Raw genomic sequence first — 23,416 nt, forward strand, 5'->3', positions numbered from 1 at the left:
TGGGTGGATCAATGATCCCAGATGGTATGTGGGTAAATGCATTTTTTTTTATTATGGTCCACAATGGTGCTAAAGTGCAGGAATGAAAGCGAATGTGGTTGTTCTGCTGTTGAGACTCTCCTGACATGGTACTGTTCACACCCTATCACCATCCTGCCATGGCATATATATAAAAGCTATAAAAGGATGGCCCTGTGACATCACAATAAGTGTCATCTTTTGTACATCACATGTTGGCAGGAGTAACATGCATCAATATGAAAGTGTTACCATATTCTTCTGGATTGCGACATATTAAATGGCTTCAAAAGGCACTGGGGTGTCAGGGATCCCAGGAGGAGCTCTAAGAAGACAAAAATATATCTGTATGTTATGTATGGAGACCACTGAGAGCACCTGCTTGGGAACACCTACAAAACTCCCCAGTATAAAGCGGATGCCTGTCTCAGCCTTGTTAGTGCAGTAACTGCTACTACTCGCATCCACCTCTCTGATGAGCAGTACAGACGATGACCTTAAGAAATGCCATCTTGACTAAATGCCATCTTGACCTTTTGTGCCAATGTGAAGAAATATAATTCATAATCCCCCTCATTTCTGTTATTCTTTTTCAGCTCCGGAGCACAGAGAAGGAGCCAGATCCCCTTTAGGACAGAAATGAAGCACCTCTATAGATGCAGGGATAAGAAGAATTACTGTCCTCCTATAGCAGTTCCTGGACATCATAATGGTAGCATGCTAACCAGTGTAATAATTATGTTGTAATAACTGCAACAGCCAGAGTCGGCACCCGTACATACTGCTGGGCATTTCTCTGTGCTTTTGCTGGCAGGAGGCATGAGTCATACACAAGACATGTCAGTGGGTATCATGCATTCATGTGGCAACCACCTACTTGGCACAACATGTCCTTACATCATGTCTACTGCAACACAGTGCCAAACATCCAAGGCTGTCGGCCTGTTAATGTGCTGTGGGCATTGACACAGCCCTGGAAGTCCTTCAACAAGCAAAATATACATCTCCCCATGTTTTTGTCCATTGACTTACCAAACACGCAAACATGTGCCACTCAGGGCTGTCATACCTATGGCATTCTGACATTATGACAAGTACCTTCTGACATAATGGAACTTGTCCATCATTTGCTGACAGCTGTGGCTCCCTACTGAAATAACAGCACTTGAAATGCTGAGTGCCAAATTGTTCTTCTCCTTTACCCCCCCCCCCCCATGTGGGGGAGCAAGTTCTCCACAACCCGCAAACTTTTATATACCAACTCAGAGATCACCATACCTTGAAGAAAAGGGAATATTCTGAGAAACAGTATCTCAGACTTAGTATATGTAAGTCTGATCTTTCGGCCATTCATTCTCTGTATTTCAGGACTCACTCTAGTGGGTCCTGACATTTCAAATGGTTACTGACAGCTGCCCATGTTACTAGCATTGTATTGGCCACTTTTGATAATACACATTTACAGAATGAGAGTCTTGGTCTGCATGGTTTGTACCAGTGCCCATGTCCACATAGCCTTTACTTTTGTATACCCACACAACATACCCATAGCGGTATGTCTGTACACACCTTTCATAGCCTCTGATGCCCACAGCACATTACTAACATAGTGTCCCATATAACTCCATATGTTCATTGGTAATATCATACTAAACCATTATGTACAGCATCCCATAGGAACGTATCCCATACTATGCCAACCTATCCTCATGCCCCCGGTATCACTGCATCCCTGGCAGATATTTAGTCCTTCTGTAGTTATCTACATGCCTGATAGGCAGACACAGCTGTGATACTAATGCCTTTATTTTCTCTCTCTCTCTCTCTCTTATTATCCCTCTTTTACACTTTTATTTGGTGTTTGTTGTTTTATTCTTCTCTATTTGTGCTGTTATTTTATGCAATGTCAGTCTAGGTGTGTCTGTGATGAAGCAATAGTCTCCAATATATCCCCCTGCCATGCCTTTTCCTACTGGGTCTTTACCTGCCTCATGGCTTCCCTCTGTGGAGGGTGACATAGGTCATGCTGCACAGGGAAAAGGGCTCATTGTTGGCTCCTAACAATATACCACTTGGAGAGTGTTGTCACACCCCCTAGTGACATCACAGGTGAGTTCCATTATGTTACCCTGTAGGAGTTGGAGGAGGCGATGGCTAAATTTGTGGACCAGTGGCTTGATGCCCAAATTAGCCATCTGGAGAATATGCTTATGTGACTAGCAGAGGCGCCCTGCTACCTGGCAATGTCTTGACTGGCATCTAAGGAAGAGCTAACTAGAAGAGGTAGTCACAAAGTACACTGACCTCTGCCTTGGTCCGGCCTAAGGTAGCACCAAAGGGAGCCAGGACTCTACCCTATTCCCAGTCATGATGTTTCCCTTCTTATGTGTCACCTCCCTACCCAATTTGAAGTCCCGTCCTCCCAATCACCATTTGTTCTCCCTCTGTCAGCAAGTTTCTATCCACTGTCTCTCCCCCAACTTTATATCAGCACCTCTCCTGTTGGTCTTTGTGTACATTTTGTGTTTGTTCAGTGGCTTCTGTTTCCATCCTGATACTCTCTTTCTTTCATCATCTTTTCAATACATCATTCCTTATCTATTCTTCTTGAAACTAAATTTAAAAAGTGTATCGGCCCTGCCCCCAAAAGAATTACATCTTTCTTGCCCCACTCCACTTCCACACTTTCCTTGTCTGTGTCCTGTTGTATGGGCCTCTACTTTTTATTCACCTTTTCTGACTTTTGTATGCTCCCATTTCCTCCCCATCTAAATGAATAAAGCTATCTAAGGGAGCAATATGTTATAACTCTCAGCAATTCTTGTGCCATCTGAAAGTTGCACTAGTGCACATGCATATTCACACGCATGTTATATGCACTAATTCTGTTCAGGAATTCTGTAACCATAGCCATGGTGCATTCCTATATTTGCTGATAGTGTTATTTACACGACACTGTCCATGAAGAGTGTGCTTTACATGAGTGGATTTCTTAAATTGTTGATTCAAATGGAGCTAAATGCCTCCTGTGTAATTGATAATTATCGTCAAGCCACATCACTGTACTCTGCGTCACTATATTAACCAATAAGCAGTCAGTTAAGGCATGTTTCTGAATCCCAAGCTCTGTTTTGATTATAGCTATTAAGTGTTATTAGTAGCTCCCTAATAAATGTTGGCACTTGAAAGTCTCTCTTCTCCTTAAAAGTTCTTTTTGTGTGTGTGTGTGGGGGGGGGGGAATCCCCCCACAGTCCCAAACTTATATATATATATATATATATATATATATATATATATATATATATATATATATATATATATATATATATATATATATATATATATATATATATATATATATACACACCAACTCCAAGATCAGCTTACCTTGGAAAAAGGGAATATTTCAGGAAATTGCATCTTAGACTTAGTATATGCAGTCATTCAGTATCAATATTCCGGGACTACCTCTAGCGGGGTCCCATCATTCAACTGGTTACCATTATTAATGCTGTATCCTGTGACAACAGATGTTATCAGAATATCAAATGCTTAAATAAAAATATAAGCTGGTTCATATCTCAGGGACATTATGCCATTTTTCTTCCTCCAAATATACCTTATAGTTACTTATCAGTTCCAGTGGAAGCTGCCCCTCAGCACAGTTTCACAGCCCTTTATTATGCCCACAGTTACTAATGCTACAATAGAAGTATGTAGGAAAACCAGTGGATGAGGTGTTCAATCTGTACAGAATGAGGCATTTACAGTCACTGAAAAAATGTCATTGGCAATGTATAGCACTTTTGCTTAGAATCCAAAATGAAAATGAATGCATTGCCAGCCAGACTCCTTGATCCAAACACAGTTTAGGTGCCTGTTCTAAACCCTTCACCTTGGTCTCCACTGAAGAATAGACATGGCAACACTTCCAACTTTCTCCTAAAATGAGAAAATCCTGATTAGTGTTGGGCCCCCTGCCCTCTAACACTGAAGATAAAATACCAAACGTAGAAAACCACCATTGTAGGTGGGCATTTTGCTTCCAAGCTAGCAAGCAGCATCTTAACAAGGTCCTCATTGTGACTGGGATTATAAGTAATAACTCTTAAACTTTAGATCCAGATATTGCACTTTTGACTCTATATTCGTTGTAAACATTTGAGATCTCAAAAAGGGCATTTTATCCTGAAGGTTAAATGTTTTATTTTCTTTGTATGTCTTTAACATGGAAAACTGCTCTTGTCTGCCTAGTTACCTTCTGATTTAATTTTATTTCCATTCCATGCCTTATTGATAATGTTTCTCACTTAACATAAATCTCAGTTTTGAAAATGAGTCATGATCAGAGAACAAATATTACTACCTTGGTGATATCCTTCGAACAATAAACCCAACAAAAGGTTATATAATTACTGAGCAAACTTCTAAGAAAAAAAAGATTGCAGAAAACATACTGAAAGAGTAAACTTTATTATCTATCGAAAGTATTAAAATGCACTTACGTTTTTATTGAGATATCTGGATAATTTCTGAAGTACAGTCAAATAGAATTTAAAAAAGAAGCTAATGGCAAGGGTCCTTCTGAATTCGACCATTCCACCTGGAGCCGATGGTTCTAGGGTCATCTCTTTGGCAATAAGTTTACAGGCTTCCTCGAGTAATGCTTCATTCCACTCTCTGTTTGAGAAGGCAGTCAATATGCAAGTAATTATTCATTTCAAGAAAGTAAACTAGTTGACAAATCAGACTACATTAATATTTACTGGTGAGCAGTATAGAATTGTCTAAGATACAGTGCTTGCAATGAAATATACATTTGTTGGAATCAAATAAAATATTTCTTAAACAGCTAATAAATCATGCACAAGGAAAATTACTAAACTGGTTATTATAATCTTTTTAATGCTAGACAGATTTACTTTTGTAACTGACATCAAGTAGTATCAGTTATATGAGGTCCATACCATAGAAGTAGAAGACAAATACAAGCTATTGGGGTCCTATTCTCCAGTAGTAGGTCACCAACTTGATTAACTGGCTGAAACAGTATTCCCTAAACTGCAAAGAACTGACAGTCACCTAGGGGGAGGGAATAATCATCTCTCAAAGCTTAAATTCTGAAAACAGTCAAGAATGCCAGTATGACAGAAAACTATATATAAACTCTACTTCTGTTCGACAATAACAATGCACATAAAGGACTTTCTCTGCTACTGGTCTCTAACAAGTAGCGGTGCATAGGGAAGATATTACCTCAGAAAATTAGTATTATACCAAGTGTGGTGAATCTCAAATACACTCCCAATATATCTCACTTGACATACATAGTATAATATAGCACAGACATCTAAGGCTACAAGATAACTTTCTACAGGTTTACTTATCAGTTTTCGAAGATCTTTTTTTCAGCTCATTGTTTATCAAAAATGAAATTCTGAAAATAGTGAGCCAAAGGCCTAAGAAAAAAGCCCCCCACTCCCACCCTGAGTACACTCCAATGACCATAAATATGCTTATCTATTAAGTCAAAGCACAACCTCCAGTCCACTTCAAAATTGTTTGCTTTCTTACAGGACAGTCCAGCATGCCTTGTAAAAGAAATGAAAAGCTTTTTTCATATTTCCAAATCCTTTAGTACAGGAAACAGAAGGAAGTAGTTGCTTTCTCTTGTCCATATAGTATAATGTACTGTCATCAGAATTCTACACAAGTGAAGAAAAACTAAGAGTCTAGCTAATTTGATTTTAGGTAAAATCTGACATGACTGAGTATGAAGGAAACACTAGCAGAGACTAATGTAGAATTCTGTGCAAGTCTTTTAACATAAAATGGCCTATAATTATGAAACCCTCTTCTGAAACACTCAATGGTAATTGCCAAGAGGAAAACTTCCTTCCATGAAATAAACCTTAAAAAATAGGCTCAAAGCATTTGTCAGAACTGTAAAAACAAAATTCAAATGGCAGAATAGGAAAACTGTTTTCTTATGAGGATACAAAAACACTCTCTTGAACATTTTAACTATTGAATCAGAAGGCTGCCATGGAACAGTAGATGGCATGCAGCAATGGCATTTAGTCAAACCATGAAACAAAACAAAAGCTAAGCAAACCGGAGAGGTAATCAAGGAAATTAAAGAATACTACTATAGGGGAAGAATTTTATTGTTGTCAACAAAAATCCCTGATTTTGACAAAATATCCTAGAGGCAAGTTTCCAGTCGGCTGAAGAACTTTAAAAACTACCTGTTACAAAATACTCCTCTTTAGAAAACAAAATAGCCTCCAAGCCATGACAGGAAATACAGAGAAAGGCAGGAAAAAGACCTGTTCTTGTTATGCAAGACAATCCTTGCTATGTGGCACATGCAGAAACTGTTCAATGTTTTTCATCAGAAGAGAGATAATCAATGTTGTCTTTGCAGATGAAAGGTAATAAAAACCAAGCGACTCTCCTCCACTTTTGCCTTCAATAACCATCCAGAACTACAGAAAGTAGAGAGAATGCAGTTTTCTTCTCATTGTCTTGACAGAGCATTTTGGAGAACTTTCATTTTTTTTAAAAATAGGCATTGATATCAGATGCAAAAGACCTCTCTTTCTCTGTCACTCATCATGTCTGCCGATATGTGAGAAACTTCTTGGGTGAGATTGTACTCATGATTCAGACCCATAAGGCAGCTTAGGTAATCAGACAGAACACTGAACTCTCTGGATGGACTAGCACAAGGCATCTTGCACCATTATGATGCCAGTGACCATTGAATTTAGAACAAGGTGGAAAAGTCTGAATGCTAATTTCACCTGATTTTAGCTCACTTAACTACAAAGATTAAAAGCTTTATTTTCTTCTTTCTGTATCAAAACATTTTTTTCTGCAGATTATATAAACAACCTTGGCCAAATAAATACCACCTATGAGGGAAATGGGACTTCCCAACAACTGTATACTATACAGATTAGAGAAATGGAATTAACCTTTCTATCATGTTCAGTTACTAATGTGGACTTATGATTTGAACTTTTATTTTGTAATAATAATGTCCTTTCTTTAAAACTATGTCATGCTAGACTACATGGAGAATTTTACATTCTTTTATTAAAGCTGCTATGTTTCCAAACTTTTAATCATCAGCTCACTTGGTTACCAAATCCTACTTCCTATTTTCTTCAGCAGCTGAAAAAGAAATGGCCTCATTCCCTCATACCCTCACCTCTCACATTTCTCATAATACATTTCAGAGAAGACAGGTAACTACAAATCCTAACTTACTGCATACTGTTGTTTCCAAGTGATTTACACATTGAATTACATAATACTTTTAGGCTGTCAATTTTTCCTTATGTGATTATCAAATACCTGAACAAGGTCAATATTAAGATAGCCAGTGTATATTACCAGTCAATCATCAAGTACTGCTGTTTACTTTTCAAACAAAGGCATGTCATTCCTAAGGACAGAATATAAACTTTATACTGTTCCATTTCTAACATTAGTAGATAAGCTTGTAAAGATTTAAAATGGAAAACCTATAGTATATGCTTCTTCTAGTAAAAGTAACTCGCAGAACATCAAAACAAGAAAGTTGCTGGTCTCCTGAAGTTGGTGTTTTACTACACTTGGATGCAATGTGTCACACACTGCCTGCGGTTTCTGGTACTTGGAGTGGAGAGGATGTGAGTTTTACTTTTTGTTTTGCACCTTCATAGAGGAAAAAATGAGTTTGCTGTTTTTTTCTCCATCTCCTTCAAATTTTTCTGATCTTGGACTGGGTGTATATATATATATATATATATATATATATATATATATATATATATATATATATATATAGACACACACACACACACATATATATATATATATATATATATATATATATATATATATATATATATATGTGTGTGTGTGTGTGTGTGTGTGTGTGTGTGTGTGTGTGTGTGTGAAGTGCAGGAGCTTGCCTGCACATCACTGTGTAAAAGAATTATGTGTGTATGTGTGTCTGTGTGTGTATTTCTTTGCAACCCTTAAAGTTTTTAGCTAATAAACCATATTCAAAAGTTCCCTGTACCTTCAAGGAAGGCAACACAAAATCTACCAGAGAGAATATGTTGCTTCCCAAGGTGGCAAGGGTGCTGCTCTGCTTGACATGCTATGGAAGTTTGCTCCAAGGATGTAAATTATGTTGTGATATGAATCTATTATGCTAATCTGCCTTATTGGTCTGTTGATGACATTTTCCAGTAACTAATATTTCAATTAACCACTTCTTCTGCAAAGGAATGAGAGGTCAAGAAAGATCAAGAACAGTTAAGCCTTTTGTAGCTTGAAAGGCTAGATAGAGATCACCAGGGACAAGCCTAAAAAAAGACAGAGTACAGGGATAGGCTGCCATTCAACCCAGATAATGACATATTTTGGTGCTATTGATCTTTTCAGTTAGGAATCTTTTATGTCTCTCAAGTTGAGTGACATGTTTTGACAAATACATGACAAAAGGAGCATCATATTCAAAAATGTTTTTGATAGGAAACGAATAAGGGGCGATTTATTTATTTATGTATTTGCATTTGTTTACTGGGATAGTCCACTGGGCCAAGATGAACCCATTTTAAGTGAAGGTCTGGGAAGAAAAGCTCCATAAACAAAGTATAAGTATTACACAGTGCATATATAGTATATTATGTGACAAACAATAAACATAAACATTATAAATTTGTAGCACAGTACAAATTCAATACAGCACAATACAGCGGAGAACTAATAGACAGAACTTTACGAACAACATACAGTATTTCAGTACAACCCCAGTCATTGAAGAGCTAGATCATAGCTATTAAAACAATTGAAGAAGATTAATATACATAATATACAGTAGATCCAGTTGGTGAAAGGAAGAGCTTGGTGTGAAATCTGTGCAAGATGAAGGACAGTTCTATCTAGGCAGAAGGTTAAAGAGTTAGGCCAATTCCCAGGATAGGCAATAGGGGTTTGGTAGAAGGTTAAACCATAAGAGAAGTTTAGGAATTCAGAAGCACCGTCTGGTGATAAGAGCAGCTAAAGATATCATTTTAATTTAGAGTAAGTAAATGTAGAAGAAAGTCCATTAGATCAGTTAAACACATGAGTTGAGATATACAAAGCACGATAGGAATGAGTTAGGGATGGGAGAAGGCCAGTGGAGAGGGGGGGATCAGGTTGTAGGAACTACAGCCTTTGTGCATTTGCACAGCCATAGTGAGGACAGGTGTTGTTTCAGGGATTTCTTAAGGAGAGGGGCACAGCTGACAGACCATAATGATGGTGGGAGAGTATTCCATAATCTGGCTACAGTGAAGGAGTAGTGCATTTGTCCTGCTGCGCAGATTGGTTTCCCTACATTTACAGGCCATTGGTTATTGGATCTGAGAGGTCTGATTGGATGATATTGTGTGAGTAGAGAATACAATAAAGGGCAGTTAGCTGGTTTACAAATCATTTCTGTGCAGTGGTTAATTGAATAACTGACAGAAAATGTGGTAGTTCCCACCAGTTTAGTAGGTTTAGAGATGAACAGTTGTGAAAAGAGTAATTTGCATTTGTTACAAATTTAGCACTTTTATTGTATCATTAGGCTAGTTTGAATTTTAGAAATGCCAGGCTATTGGTCAGGAGATGTGCACTGTAAAGAAGAGATGGTAGTAGGAAGGAAGAGGCCAGAGAAAGTTTTGTGGAGTGGTTAAGGAGGTGTTTGTATCTATAGAGAGTGGCCATTTTTTGGTGTGTCTTTTCAATACTGGTCTGAATGTGCAGGTCAAATGTCAAGTTTTCATCTATGATGATGCCTAACAGTTTGGTATATGGTATGACCTCAGTTATAGTGCTGTTTTGGGCTTTGGTGGTGACATTTTCCTCGTTTAGTGGAGTTGATTTTTTGGGTAGAAAAATAACAAGTTTAGTTTTGTTGGGGTTTAGGGTGAGTTGGTTATTGCACATCCATATCTCTGTAGTAGTGAGGGCATCTTGTGTGAGTTGGTGTAGTTCAGATGGAGAGCTGGTAGCACAGATAATGATTAATAATTCCTTGGATGTTGAGGAAATTTCTTTGTAATTTATCTGAACCATATAAAGCAATATCCAAACTACACATGATGGTCAAAAGCAAGGAATTATCAACAAGAATGCCTAGAGCCCTTAAGACTGTGTCTAATTGGACAGGTGTGTTTCTTATATCATAGGATGTGGAAATGTTTTGTTTACCAAAATGAACTACAGTACATTTATCCACCTTTAGTCTAAGACTATTATCTTGTACCAGTTGTTAATGTAGTATAATCAATGATGGAGCAACTGTGAGGCAGCAGAAGAGTGAACAACACCCAGTTTGCAGTTGTCTGCAAACATAGATAACTCATAGGCCAGGAGTGTTGGCTTAAATGTCTGAGAAACAGTTGTCAAATATCAGCCCTGTGATACACTTCTTGTACCTTTTTGTATTTAGAAGTGACACCTCTGGCTCTAACCACATAGAGTCTCTAGAATACCAGTTAGCTATGCACCAAATGTATATAACTTTATGCCAAGATTTAAAATTATTTCAGTAATACATGCAAGTGGAATGCTGCCAAAGATTTTGGCTAGATCAAGATATCATGTATGTATTGTATAACCACTACCTCCTTCTTCCATGACTTATTCAAAAATGATTAATGAGGTTAAGGAGGTAGGAGTTGCCTTTAACAAATCGAAATTAATAAGGGTTCAGGTTTATTATTATTTTCAATGCCCAGAATAATGAGGCCTAGATGATATGTTCCATAACTTTACATATGAGATTAGTGAGATTAATAAATCTATAGTTACCCGGGTATATGTTTGGGCTATCCTTGTGCTATTCAATAATTGCAAAGTGGGCATGTCAGGCAGACCCACTGGATGCTGAAAGCTCTGTAACACTAGTTGAGAGAATTTTAGTTTATGAAAATGCATATGAAGCATCATCTAGTAAACCTATTAATAAATTGTGAATAAAGGGAAGGGGACTGCATATATATTCTTGAACTGTGGGTAGATAGGACGCATTGCTAAGTCTTGTGTTGGGGACTCCAAAACAGAAACAACTGTTCAGACCCCAAGAAATGAGGGTGGAGTGAGAAGTCTGTGGAATGCAATCAAATGATCACTCGCTTGGTCATATAAGAGTTTTGATATCATGCCACCACAAAATTAAAGAAATGTATAATTAAGGCAAAGTGCCAGAGACTATAAGGCTTGCTTGACTTGAGAAGTATGATCAACTCTGGAAAAAGCTTGGTATATTTATAGACAGAAAGCCAAATCACCAAAAACAGTAGAAATGATATGCATAAATGGGAAAAAAGATGGTACTCAATTGCTCAAGTGGAGATACAGACCAGGTTTGAGAAAGTCCTATAACCATTAGTCATGGTACCCTTCTTAAATCATGATGCATTAATTGGTAAGGACTTTCCATATTTTAGATATCTTTCTAGTGGTAACAGAACAAAAGCAAGGAGCATTGCACAAAACCTGATATTCAGACAAAGTAAACACAATTTAAAATTGCCAAGACAGAGACATCTCACCTCTTCTAGAGACTAAAGAAGAAAGGAAAATGCTGAGTCCTGGGATCAGTATAGTGGAACAAGGTCAAACTAAGTATGGATAAATGTCTTCAAATCACTGACAGAGATGTCAAAAAAGGCCAGGAGTATTGTTTATCTACAGAAGAGTCTATGCCCAAAGAAACTTAAGCAGGGCCCAACCCACAAAATTGCTTTAATGAAGATAAGTGGACTGAACATCTTTTTTGCTCCATTTGGACCTCATTGTTACTGGCCCAGCCCCCAGTACCCAACATCCATGCAGGGTCTACCAGCTACTCTCCAACTCCCATGTACTTATTCCACTTTTTTGCTGGGGTCAGGTGTGGATCCTGAAGGAGTCCTAGGGCTCAACTCAAGTGTGTTTCTATCCAGAGGGATTTTGTTTTTATGACCTGCCTGTTGGGCTGTAGTCAGGGCTTTATCTCTCTATGCCACCGGAGTGGACTTGGGCTGACCAGTTTGGATGCTTATGCTTCTTTTGTAGTAACTATCATTCCAGGGTTAGAAAGATTTGTTTTTACTATAAATGTATAACTTAAAATTGTCAAAACAGGTTTCATTTTATTTTATTTGCATGTGTTTTCTGGGGTAGAGCACTGATCTCCATGTACCATTTTTAGACTCAGCCCAGGAGTGGTGTCTGGTTAAGTGACTTGCTCAGTCACACAGTTAAAGAGAATAAAACCTTCTAGAATTCATACAACAGAAAAGAGTTCCTGCACCTTGCACCCCACCTGCTTTCACTTTTATGTCAATAATGTAGACTATTAACTAGAGAAATATTGAAAAATGTGGTTTATACAAATTAATCAGATTTCTACATGCATGCCAAAATAGAACCTTATTTTCAGAAGACATCTTTTTGCCTTGTAACACACTTCTACTACTAGTATTCTGGTGATATAATGTTCATTTCTTCTCAGGATTTTTGTTACTGTCATTACACTCAGGCCCTAGAACAATTCTTACTGAAGGAGCCCGTATCTATCAATTCAATATACCAAACAAGTCACTTAGCAAGCAGCAAGTTTATAAATTCTGAAACAAATCACTCTCCTAGATTTTAGGAATCACTCAGAATATGCAGCTAGGATTCAAGTCATCACAAAATTAAATTATATGCAAAATGGCATTGCCTAATGATGAACAGACATGTCATAATGCAAGGAAAGAAAGTCTGCATAGCTGCTATTCAGGCAAGACAATCTGCACATTTATAATGGGGTTCATAGGCCTTGCCTCCATTTGGATTTGTTCATTTTGAGACAGCTGCAGCCCACCATTGCTGGTACCTTGTACATGTATGTATATCATTGCAGTGTGAAGTATGCAATGAATCAGCTGTTGCTTTAAATGGCTTACTACTATAATACCTGTCACCAGGGTAAAAAAAAACAAAACAATTGAGTGTTTGGTTCATAAAGATTACCTGCTGTCATGCTGAACTGAAGATGAAATGATGCACAGGATATAGGCTACAGAGAATTGATTTTGAGTGACTAAATCTATGTACTAGATAAGTTTTAAAGATATAAGTTCTCCAACTCATGGGTAAGAAATAAACCTAGCTTCCTCCCCCAAATTAACTACTTGAAATACAAGCTGACATGATAGCTGGGAAGAACTTTTTTCAGACTTAATATGTTAATATATGAATTGATAACCATATAGTTACCTATATGAACATAAAAATGACTGCTACTGACACTATATCTCCAAAGCTACTATTAGTCAGTTGAGTTGCCAACAGAAATGTATTCAGCAACATCTTAAAGAAAACAAGGTCACTGTCTTCTGACCTGGTATTAATACATTAGCAAGTCAGTGCACAAAATGTATAGTAACTAATGAGCCCTGTTATCCTGCTTCCCTTAAAATCGACATCTGAAGAAATGAACCAGCAGACCTGTGTCAAGACTTCAGCACACTTTTTCTCACCTCCCTTTTAAAGTCTCACAGGTGGTCTGTGCCAAAGCCGTTTTTTCTGACATTCCTCCATAACACAGTCGTATTTCCTCCACTGTATTGGTGCCTTCCCTAAACAGAACTCTCATTGCACTATTCACTATGGCAATGTCATCCTCTTGTCGTGTTGATTGTTTATATACTGAAACAAATTCCCCCTGTAAAAAACAAAGTGGTTTTAGTACAGAAAATAATACTATTACTATAACATTAATCCCAGAATGTATTTTCAATGAATGACTCATTTTAGCAGACTTGACTTACTGATTTTTAGGATTCATTTAAAAAGTTATAAAATTGCAAGTGAAAACATGTCTACAACTCTAATAACTTTCATCGGTTTCACTTCAGTATACCGAAATACCGAACGTTATATGGCCGAGACCATATTATCGAAATTTCAGTATGCTGAAATACTTAAGTGGTGCAAGAAATAAATAAAAAAACAATAAACACAACATTTCTGCAGGGGGGGGGGCAAGCCCCCTTGCACCTCCCACACACACCCTACTTAAATATACCAACTCTGAGATCGCGCAAAAGCAGAGGAAAGGGAAATTACACGTTCCTCACCATATGCGGAAGTGCAGAACGGGGGATTTGTTGCGTCCCCACTATCATGCAATCACGGGGACGGTATATTTAAGTGAGGGTGATGAAGGGGGGCTTGCCCCCTACAGAAATGTTGTGTTTATTTATTTTTTTTTTCACCACTTCACTATTTCAAAATACTGAAATTTCGATAATATGGTCTTGGCCATATAACGTTCGGTATTTCAGTATTTCAGTATACTGAAGTGAAACCCTTTCATCATATACATCATTCACATTGTACCTTTCGCTTTCTTTCCAATTAAACAATTTCATTTGGTCTTCTTTAATGACTCTTGTTCACATTCCTTTCTAATTTAATAGCAAGAAATGAAGAAAAAAAATATGAATACATCCAAGATTTAATAAATATTGCTCAAAATAATAAATAGATAGCCATTTCTTTGATGTTTTATATAAACTGAACAAGTTGAACAGACACAATCTACAGATGCTTACATTAAAAGTAGTACAAATTAAAGATGTTCTTTTCTCAGCACTAGCATGCTTACAAGCAGATACAGTACTTGCATAAATGAGATGGAGTACATCTGTCAGAGGTAACATAACATTCCCTCCTGTTCAAGACCTGGTGACTGGAATGGACTGGCAGAAGGACTAAAACATGTGCAAATACAACTCATCATACAATCTCTGTTAACAGCTGTGGCAAAGGTCAGAACTGTTAAAGGAAATCCCTTTAAAAGGTGCCAGAAAGGTGGGTTAAAGAAGTGAACAATAGCAGAAAACATTTAGGAACTATGGAATAAAAAAAAAGTTTGGGCAGATAATCAAAGAGGAGAAAGAAAATGAAAGTGGGATTAACCACTTACAGCCAAGGAGACATTTGCATTAAAAGAAAAAGACTGATGAAACTAGAGGAAGATTGAATGAAAGGTCCTGAAATATTGGAGGGATAGGAGACGATTAAAAGAAGCAAAGAGGGCAAATATTGCCCCAATAACAAGCAAATTATATTAAAGAAAGGGAGTTCAGGGGTAAAATGTAAAGAATTCATGGGAAAAAAAGTTAACGGTCAGATAAAAAGGGATGAAGTTTGCAACAAGGAGGAAGGGACACTGAAGTAAGTGTGTGAGAGATGCATAGGATTAACCAGGATTAATGAGAGAACCAATAAATAAGGATTGGGCATAGATGGTTGCATATACCAGTGACCACTGAGAATGTGGAAAGGAAAGATGATAACCCATGTTATAACAGTAGTGAAGGAGAGGCTGGGAAAAATCTTTTGTTATGGGAATGTGAGTGATTTGATTATAAAAGAAGAGATACTTGAGGAACTGAAATCTATATCCGAGATATAGTAGGTAGGACTTTGGATGTTTTGCTTATTAGGGGGCAAAGGCTGCGGAGACTAATTGTTTAAAACAAGCAGTGATTATATTTGGTGGCCTGGTTTATGCTTCCTATCCAAAAAATTTAAAGATACCAGGATTTGTGAACCAACACACACTATTACAACTGAAAAACAAAAAAGCAAAATGGGCAACTTGTCAGCTGTATCTCCAGGAGCGAATCATGGCTTTTTTAACCTTGGAGTGGTGATTCGTTCCTGGAGATACAGCTGACAGTTGCCTGTTTTGCTTTTTTGTATACCAGGATTTTTCTCAAGGGTAGAGAACCAAAACCACAGACAACATGAAAATATTTAGACAGGTGATTAAAATTGGAAGAAGATAGGAAGATAAAACAAAATATTGATAAAGGTGAATGAGTGCTACAGAATAGGGAAGTAGTGGCACTAGAAAACATGCATTGATAGGAAAAAGACAGATAACCCCAAACATCTGATGAGAGCCTAAGGAATAAGTGGAAGGGAAAAAACTAATCATGAAATGAGTGTCTGCATACGAACCAGAACAGTCAGAGTATTGAATAAATAATTCTTCTGTACAGCTTACTAAGACAAAGTTCATAAAATTGTCAAAGTTATTTTAAATTAAGAACTGTGATGATATTTATGAATGTGAAACAATGTAGGCAATATGAATGGTATATATAACCTAAAAATTGTATATGTAACAATAGGTACACCTCGGTGAAATACATTTGTATGTTAAGTCATTGGTGCCTGTATATTATTCAGTAAAATAATAAAAATATGCAAGGATTGTGGAATACAACATTAAGACAGATCAAGATTCTGGAATAAAAAATAGAATAAGCAATTATTAATTCATTGCAAAGTCATTTCATGTTAACTGTGCATGAGAAGAAATTTACTGTAAATATGGGGAGGGATACAGTTATGCCAGTATGGAATAGACCTCTTGTCATGCAGTTTCATAAGGTTAGGAATAAGAAGAATAACTTCTGCCTAGGGAAAAACAAATGCCCCTAAACTATGTATCAGCCAGTTGTCAATTTTCAGGGTAGTTTATTTGGGTCTATATTATAACATCGAAGTTCTCAAATATCGAATGTTATAATATCAAACCCGTAATGTTGAATGCTGAAAACAGCGAAGATGCAGGACACCAAATTCTTTCCCAGGGAAATAATTCAGTAGGTCATTGCTGTGGCTTCACTGTTTTCAGCGTTTGATATGTTGGAACGTTACGGCTTGGGTTCAGGTAAGTGTGCAATTGTGTGTAGGTTAGGGTCAGGGGGTGGGTTAGGTGAGTTTGGGTTAGGACAAGGATCAGTAAGTGTGCGATTGTGTGTAGGTAGGGTTAGGGGGTGGGTTAGGTGAGTTAGGGTTAGGGCGCGGATGAGGTGAGTGTGCGATAGTGACGGAACTTAGGGTTAGGGTTGGGTTAAGGTAAGTGGATAGCTAGTAGTGTATGTAAAGTTTAGTTTAGGTGTAGGATTTTAAGTGTATGTGTGTGGATTGCTGTTTGTGTTGTGTGTATGTTTCTCGGAATAGCGAATTTTTTCCCTGGGAAAAAATTCCCTATTCTGACTGTTCCATGTTTTCAGAGTTCAATGTTTAGGGTTCGATATTATAACATTCGATGTTTGAGAACTTCGATGTTATAATATAGACCCGTTTATTCTGGCAGCAGTGTCCTTCTCAGTATGGACTACCCTAAAGGCAATAATCAGTTAAATGAGATCTAAATGTCCGGCCTTAGAATTGTTTGCTTAATAATTTTTGCAATTATTTTTAGTCACAGGACATCTGATCCTGCAGATGTTATGCATCTTTTCTGTCCTTATGAACAAGTTTGGTTTCACCTTCATAAGCATAAAAGTAAACATATGCACCAAGATTATTAGAATGTATTCTATTTGAATTACTCTGATCCTTATTGTTAATCTGTTTGTTCCGTCACTATCGCACACTCACCTCATCCGCGCCCTAACCCTAACTCACCTAACCCGCCCCCTATCCCTACCTACACACAATTGCACACTTACTGATCCTTGTCCTAACCCAAACTCACTATTTTGGTCTGTGGTGTTCTTTACTGGAAAATGTTAATACAATTTTGTTATTTACTGAAAAAGAAAGCAATATCTTAAAGTTGTTAAACGTCAGGGCAAGTGTAAAGTTTTTGCTGTAGAATGGTAGACCCTGAAGACAAGAAGGGGCTGACTATTTTTTTAGGAGCAGCTGATATCCTCAGTTAGTTTGATAATTTAGCTGGGCTGGTGGAGAAAGTGTTGAATGAGGTTTCTGTGATTAGATTGGAGCAGGGCCAGTGTTAGCATTTTGGAGGCCCCCAGCAGATGTCAAGTTGGGGGCCCCCTTGGCACTTCCAGTCTACATATCACCCTGTCACTGCCACTGCTCCCAAGCAACCTTTTGGTTCATGCTGCAAACTTTTAGGAGTAGTAAGCACAGACTGACCTGTAGCTACAATGCTCTTACATTACAACAGGTGTATTTACTACACTATGTTGGCCCATCTCACAAAGGGACATTTACAGTTACTGGCATTTAGTTGTAACAGTGATACATTGCAGCAACTGTAGGTCTGGAGTTAGGTGAAATGGTATCCTAGGCTTACTGTTTTAGTCACCCCCCCAACACACAAACACACACACACACACACACACACACACACACACACACACACACACACACACACACACACACACACACACACACACAGAAACACTCCAGTCTTCCCCTGTTTTCCCCCACCTTAGGCTCCCTATTCTCACAGTTTGCCTTACCCTTCAGGTTTTCAAGAAGCCATAACTTTCTATATTATGCTCTGAAATGTATTTTACTTTTTTTTTCTTTTTACACAAACTTTTAATCCAGTGATGGCTTAAACAGAAATTATGATTAAGGAAATAAATTATGTTCCTGTTCAGCTTTAGTTTTCCTTGCATCCTTTCAACATAACTTTCCTGATCAAGTAAGCACAGTAATAACCATTTAGGAAATAACTCAAATAAGCCAGGGCCCAAGAAGCCATAGGGTTATAGATGTTTTGGGATATATTTTAGAACATTTTCCTAGCCTTTTAATCCAATGGTGACGTAAATAAAAAACATGAGTAAGAAAAAAAAATTCAGTCTTATTTTTTTTTCTTTCAAGGAAGACATAAGTTGTACCCAAAGATGACACAATAGTATCTCACAATAAACTAATAAGCCAGTTGTTCTCTGGACACACAGGTCCTATCTGGGAACTGCCTGTCTTCCTAACCCCCCTCCTCCCAAAGAAGACTGCCTATGCATCCCCCTCTGGTGTTAGACTGGGATGAAAGCAAAGGTTCAAACTGCTACAGTCATGTATTTCAAGTGACTGCTGACATACATATACATAGCATGGCTCCTTAGTCCTCACTCCTAACCCTCAAAGGCAGCCACCTGTATATGTGTTTGATGTGTGTTTGTGAGGAAAGTGAAAAAAATAATGATTATAGTAATGTAATCTTCTTCGTTGCTCCTAGACAGTGCACTGCTCCTGCACAAGCTATAGTAAGCGTCTTTGTACACCTCTGAGATCTGTGAGAAAAGTGAAAGAAACAATGACTACACTGTACTCAGCCCAAACACAACCTGTAATAACCTCATGTGCACAGCTCTAAGATTTGACTGTGATGCATATTAAAGAAGTAATAACCATACATCACCCCTTCACATAACTTACAGCAGCTTTCTGTACACACACATCAGAGCAGGCTAACTGGGTGTAGCTGAGAGCAGAGGCTGTTATCAGCTTTATCCTAACAGGGTCATATCATGGCCCTTTTCATGTTAAAGAGCATAGTCAGAAAATAAATACATTTTTTCCTCCTCATTTTTCCCCAACCAGCAACAGCTTTTGTGGGACCCCCACACAGTCAAGGTCAATTAAGGGAGCCCCAGTATCCAATTATACAGTCTGGGGAGGGGGACCCAGACTCTTAGAAGGTTTAATTGTCTAAATGCTTTGTGATATATTTTATGTATTACTTTTGAAGTATAATTACTTGTTAGCTACATTTTTTACAGCTACACAGAGAAATAATGTATGTGTTGTGACATTTTGAGTGTGTGCAAAGATAAAAATCCCCGATGTGTTTTACACACACACACACACACACACACACACACACACACACACACACACACACACACACACACAAACACACACAAATACACACAAACACACACACACAAGCCAAAGCAATATTAGTTTTGTACTTATGGCAATACATTGTGCTACACTGGTACTGGCATACAAGATCAGTGACTGCCATTTAGCAGTCGTCAGACAGCAGCAGGAATGAGTCACTTTTACCTCAGTGAGGAGTAATGCAAACCTGTCATTGTCCCTGGTTTCACAGACCTTCCTATTTTTCTCATAATTTTGCACTGTCTTTTGTAAAAAGCTCGATTTGCTTGTAAATCATTCAGGATTACAGGCAGTCAATAAATCCAGACATCAGAATGTTATACTTATTGTCCAAAAAATGTATGTTGATGCATAAGATGTTATACTATTAAATGTTAATCGAATTAGAGTAATATGTAAAACTTGTTCAAGATTTTGAGCCTTTATGCTGCTATTATTGGTATTGTGATGAATTCTTCTGCAAAGAAGTTGAAAGTTATAGTATTTGGTATTCTGCTAGTGTTTGTAAAACTCCCTGAAAGAGAAAACCATCCCTGAAAATCAGAAGCAGAAGCTTTTCTTAAGGTCCAAGGTGTGCACTGAGATCAGTCACTGGGCTGCTGATCTCTGGATTTACCTTGCTTGATATCAGCTTTATCCTAAGGGAGTCATATCACAGACCTGTTCAGGTTAAAGAGCATAATCACTAAATGAATACATTTTTTCTCCTCATTTTTCCCAAACCAGCAACAGCTTTTGTGGGGCCCTCACACAGTCATGGATGATTAAGGGAGTCCCCTTCCAGCCAAGAGTATTGCAAGTACCTAAAGCTGGCTATCTTGTTATTTTAGTGGAGTGAATATCCACTACCAGGGTTTAACTAAGCCAGGGGCACTATGTCAGTGGTAAAATTTGTAATGGAATTGTGAAGCCTGTTGCTTGATAAAACTCTGTTACTATAAACAGCGATATCTTTGAATTTTAAAGGAGATATTAATACAAGTTATTACTCAGCTGGCTGTTTAAGTACATAAGTTTGCTGTACTAGCTTTTGTTGGTTTGACAGATATGTTACAAAATATCAATGTAAGATAACTTACTGTGGTTGGGGGCCCCCAAGAAAAGGAGGCCCCCAGCGACCGCAGGGTTCGCTAGTGCCTAAAGCCGGCTATGACTGGAGTCTTTGGCTCATTAAAAAGCATTAGAGAATTGTGTAGCCAAAGTCTCCTTTATACAGTCAGCATTCGGCCAGCAGGATTGTTTGAACAAAACTGAGACCTCTGATGTGCATCTTTTGCAATTGCAGGAGAGAATGGAGGAAGCTGAAAAGAGACTATAATGGAATAATTCGCAGCTGATTGGTTTTGGGGAAACACTTCCAGAAAGCCCTTAATTTGAATCCAGCAACACCGTCCTCCTGATGATCGATTGAGTGCACAAAGCTGTTAGACCTCTAAGTGCTAAGGTCGCCCCTCACTGACATGTAATATTCAGAGCACTGAATTATATGTATAGGGATCCATATCTTAAGGGCATCAGAGAAGTTAAACCTTTTCTGCTCAAAGGATATAAGGTACAGATTTTTCAGGGCTTGCTCCAGCTACTATTTAAAAGAGAAGGGTTTTTGTTCCTGTCAGAGGTTTGTGTTATACAAATGACCTACCTACATGGTTTAAATAACAGGGAGAACTTTGTTTAAAATTTAAACGGCAATGGCAATTCTTTTCAGCTCTTGAGGAGTCACTGTCCATTTAAAAGATAAATTGTTACTGAATTTTATGATGAATGAGGTGGGCTGCTATTCTGCTTCTGGGGCCCAAAGGATGTGCCCAAGTGAGCTCACCATTTTACATAATGGGTGCAGAGGGCAGGACTGACCCCCATGGCAGATGAGAGGAGTAGTACACATCAAAAGGAAGATGCACACTTCAGGCTGTCACCCAGGCCAGAGGGGCAACAATAAAAACTAGCAGTCAGCCAACTTTTTTTGGAATTGTGTTGACTTCTAATAGGTATGAGATGCTGTAAGAAGAGAATGAAATGAAGGAAGTAGAAGTGAGGAGCTCCTCTTCCTTGCAAAATCAGGATAATCTCAAAGTCGGGACTGCTCCTGTAAAGGACAAAACAGGTGGAAAAGGCAATGAAAAATATACAGGGAAGCCGGACAGGAAATCAGCTGTTAATATTTAATGCACGGGATTTGACTATGTGGCACCCGCTTTCTTCATTACTAGATTTTATGATGGGGTCATTGTGTCACTTTTATGTTGTACACCTGTGGCATCCAGGGGTGCTTCTCTTGCTGGTTTACTGACAAAGGGGAAAGGACTACTCAGCCGAATACCTTGCAATCTCCAAACATTAAAATCATAGCACTGACCTTTGAAACTATAGCAAGGGTCAGAAAGATGACAGCTTTCCTATCTTTCACAATAGTCGGCCTTTATATAATAGACGCTATATAGTTAGAGGAAGTGAACTTTTATATAAGATTGTAGGTTCATAGGTTCATACTAGGCTATCTGCCCTAGGGCATTTATAAGCCTAGCCAGAATGTGTTTGGCTTTCGCCACCCATTTTAAATAAATTTTGCTATGCCCTTTTTCGAGGTTAGTATACTGTGCCTCTGTCTAACAGTGACACAGAAGTGATACCTGGATTAAACCTACGATCTCCCATCCACTCATCAAGATTCCTCTTGAAGAGAGTCAATGAGGGACTCTGCCTAACCTGGACTGGGATTTTATTCCAGAGTGAAGGGAGCCTCTGGGTTATGAATCTGTCCCTCCAGCATGTCCTATTTATTTCAGTGCTGAGGTTCAAGTCTCTCGAGCGCGTAGCTCGATGGGATTTGGATTTTCTGAGGTGCAGCATGTCCATTAATTCCGGGTTGGACATGGCTTTATACATCAGGCACAGATCGCCCCTGAACAGGCGGTATGCCACTGAGTAGAGCTGGAGTTTCTTTAACCGGGCAGCATATGGCATCTGTTTGAGCCCTTTGATCCTCTTGGTGAGGTACTTTTCGGGTCTTTCCAGTTGCTGCAGGTATCTGGTAAGGTACATCCCAAAAGAGGCATTGTACTCAATTATGGGCCTGATGAGGGATGAGTAAAGAGGCACGATGACCTCCACTGATCTAGATGTGAATCCCTTCATGATTAGGTGGGCTATATAAAATGTTTTTCTAACTACTCTGGCCACGTGGTTGTCAAATGAGAGACTGATATCAACTTGGGTCCCCAGGTCCCTAATTACTTCTTCTGTACTTAATGGATTACCACTCATGTGGTAATTTGTGGGCACTTTGTTTTTGCCAAAGGGGATGACTATACACTTTTTGACATTTAGCTTGAGGCCATGGCTCTGGCACCAGTTGTCTGTTTCTATGAGGCCCTTTTGGAGGATGCTTGTGTCAGCTGGAGAGTCGATTATGGTGCCCAGTTTGCAGTCATCTGCGAACTTGGTCAGCCACAGTCCTTCCATGTTGGCCTGTACCTCCGAGAAATATATACCGATCAAGAGAGGTCCCAGGACTGAGCCTTGTGGGACGCCACTTGTTACTGGTTTGGAGTCTGACATGGCTCCAGCAATTCTAACCATGTGGGTTTTGTCCTTGAGCCAGTTTGCAACCCATCTAGTGACATAGGGGTTTATATTTAAGCTGGTGAGCTTATCTATAATGCCCGAGTGGGGTATTGTATTGAAAGCTTT

The 23,416-nt window shown here is 38.4% G+C and overlaps 1 protein-coding gene across 1 annotated transcript in view; it reads right to left on the reverse strand.

Moving 5' to 3' along the window:
* Window positions 1-23,416, reverse strand: part of LOC122791686 (xanthine dehydrogenase/oxidase-like) — a 1,688,659-nt gene that overhangs the window by 897,535 nt on the left and 767,708 nt on the right. The window contains exons 15-16 of the mRNA XM_044059558.1: window positions 13,567-13,751; window positions 4,525-4,699 (exon numbers count right to left, since the gene is read on the reverse strand). Of these exons, the coding sequence (XP_043915493.1) occupies window positions 4,525-4,699; window positions 13,567-13,751 (360 nt within the window). The remainder of the gene's footprint in view (window positions 1-4,524; window positions 4,700-13,566; window positions 13,752-23,416) is intronic.

The sequence above is a fragment of the Protopterus annectens genome, chromosome 1.part2 (genome assembly GCF_019279795.1).
Source record: "Protopterus annectens isolate FY-2018-M chromosome 1.part2, PAN1.0, whole genome shotgun sequence".
Classification (NCBI taxonomy): domain Eukaryota; kingdom Metazoa; phylum Chordata; order Ceratodontiformes; family Protopteridae; genus Protopterus; species Protopterus annectens.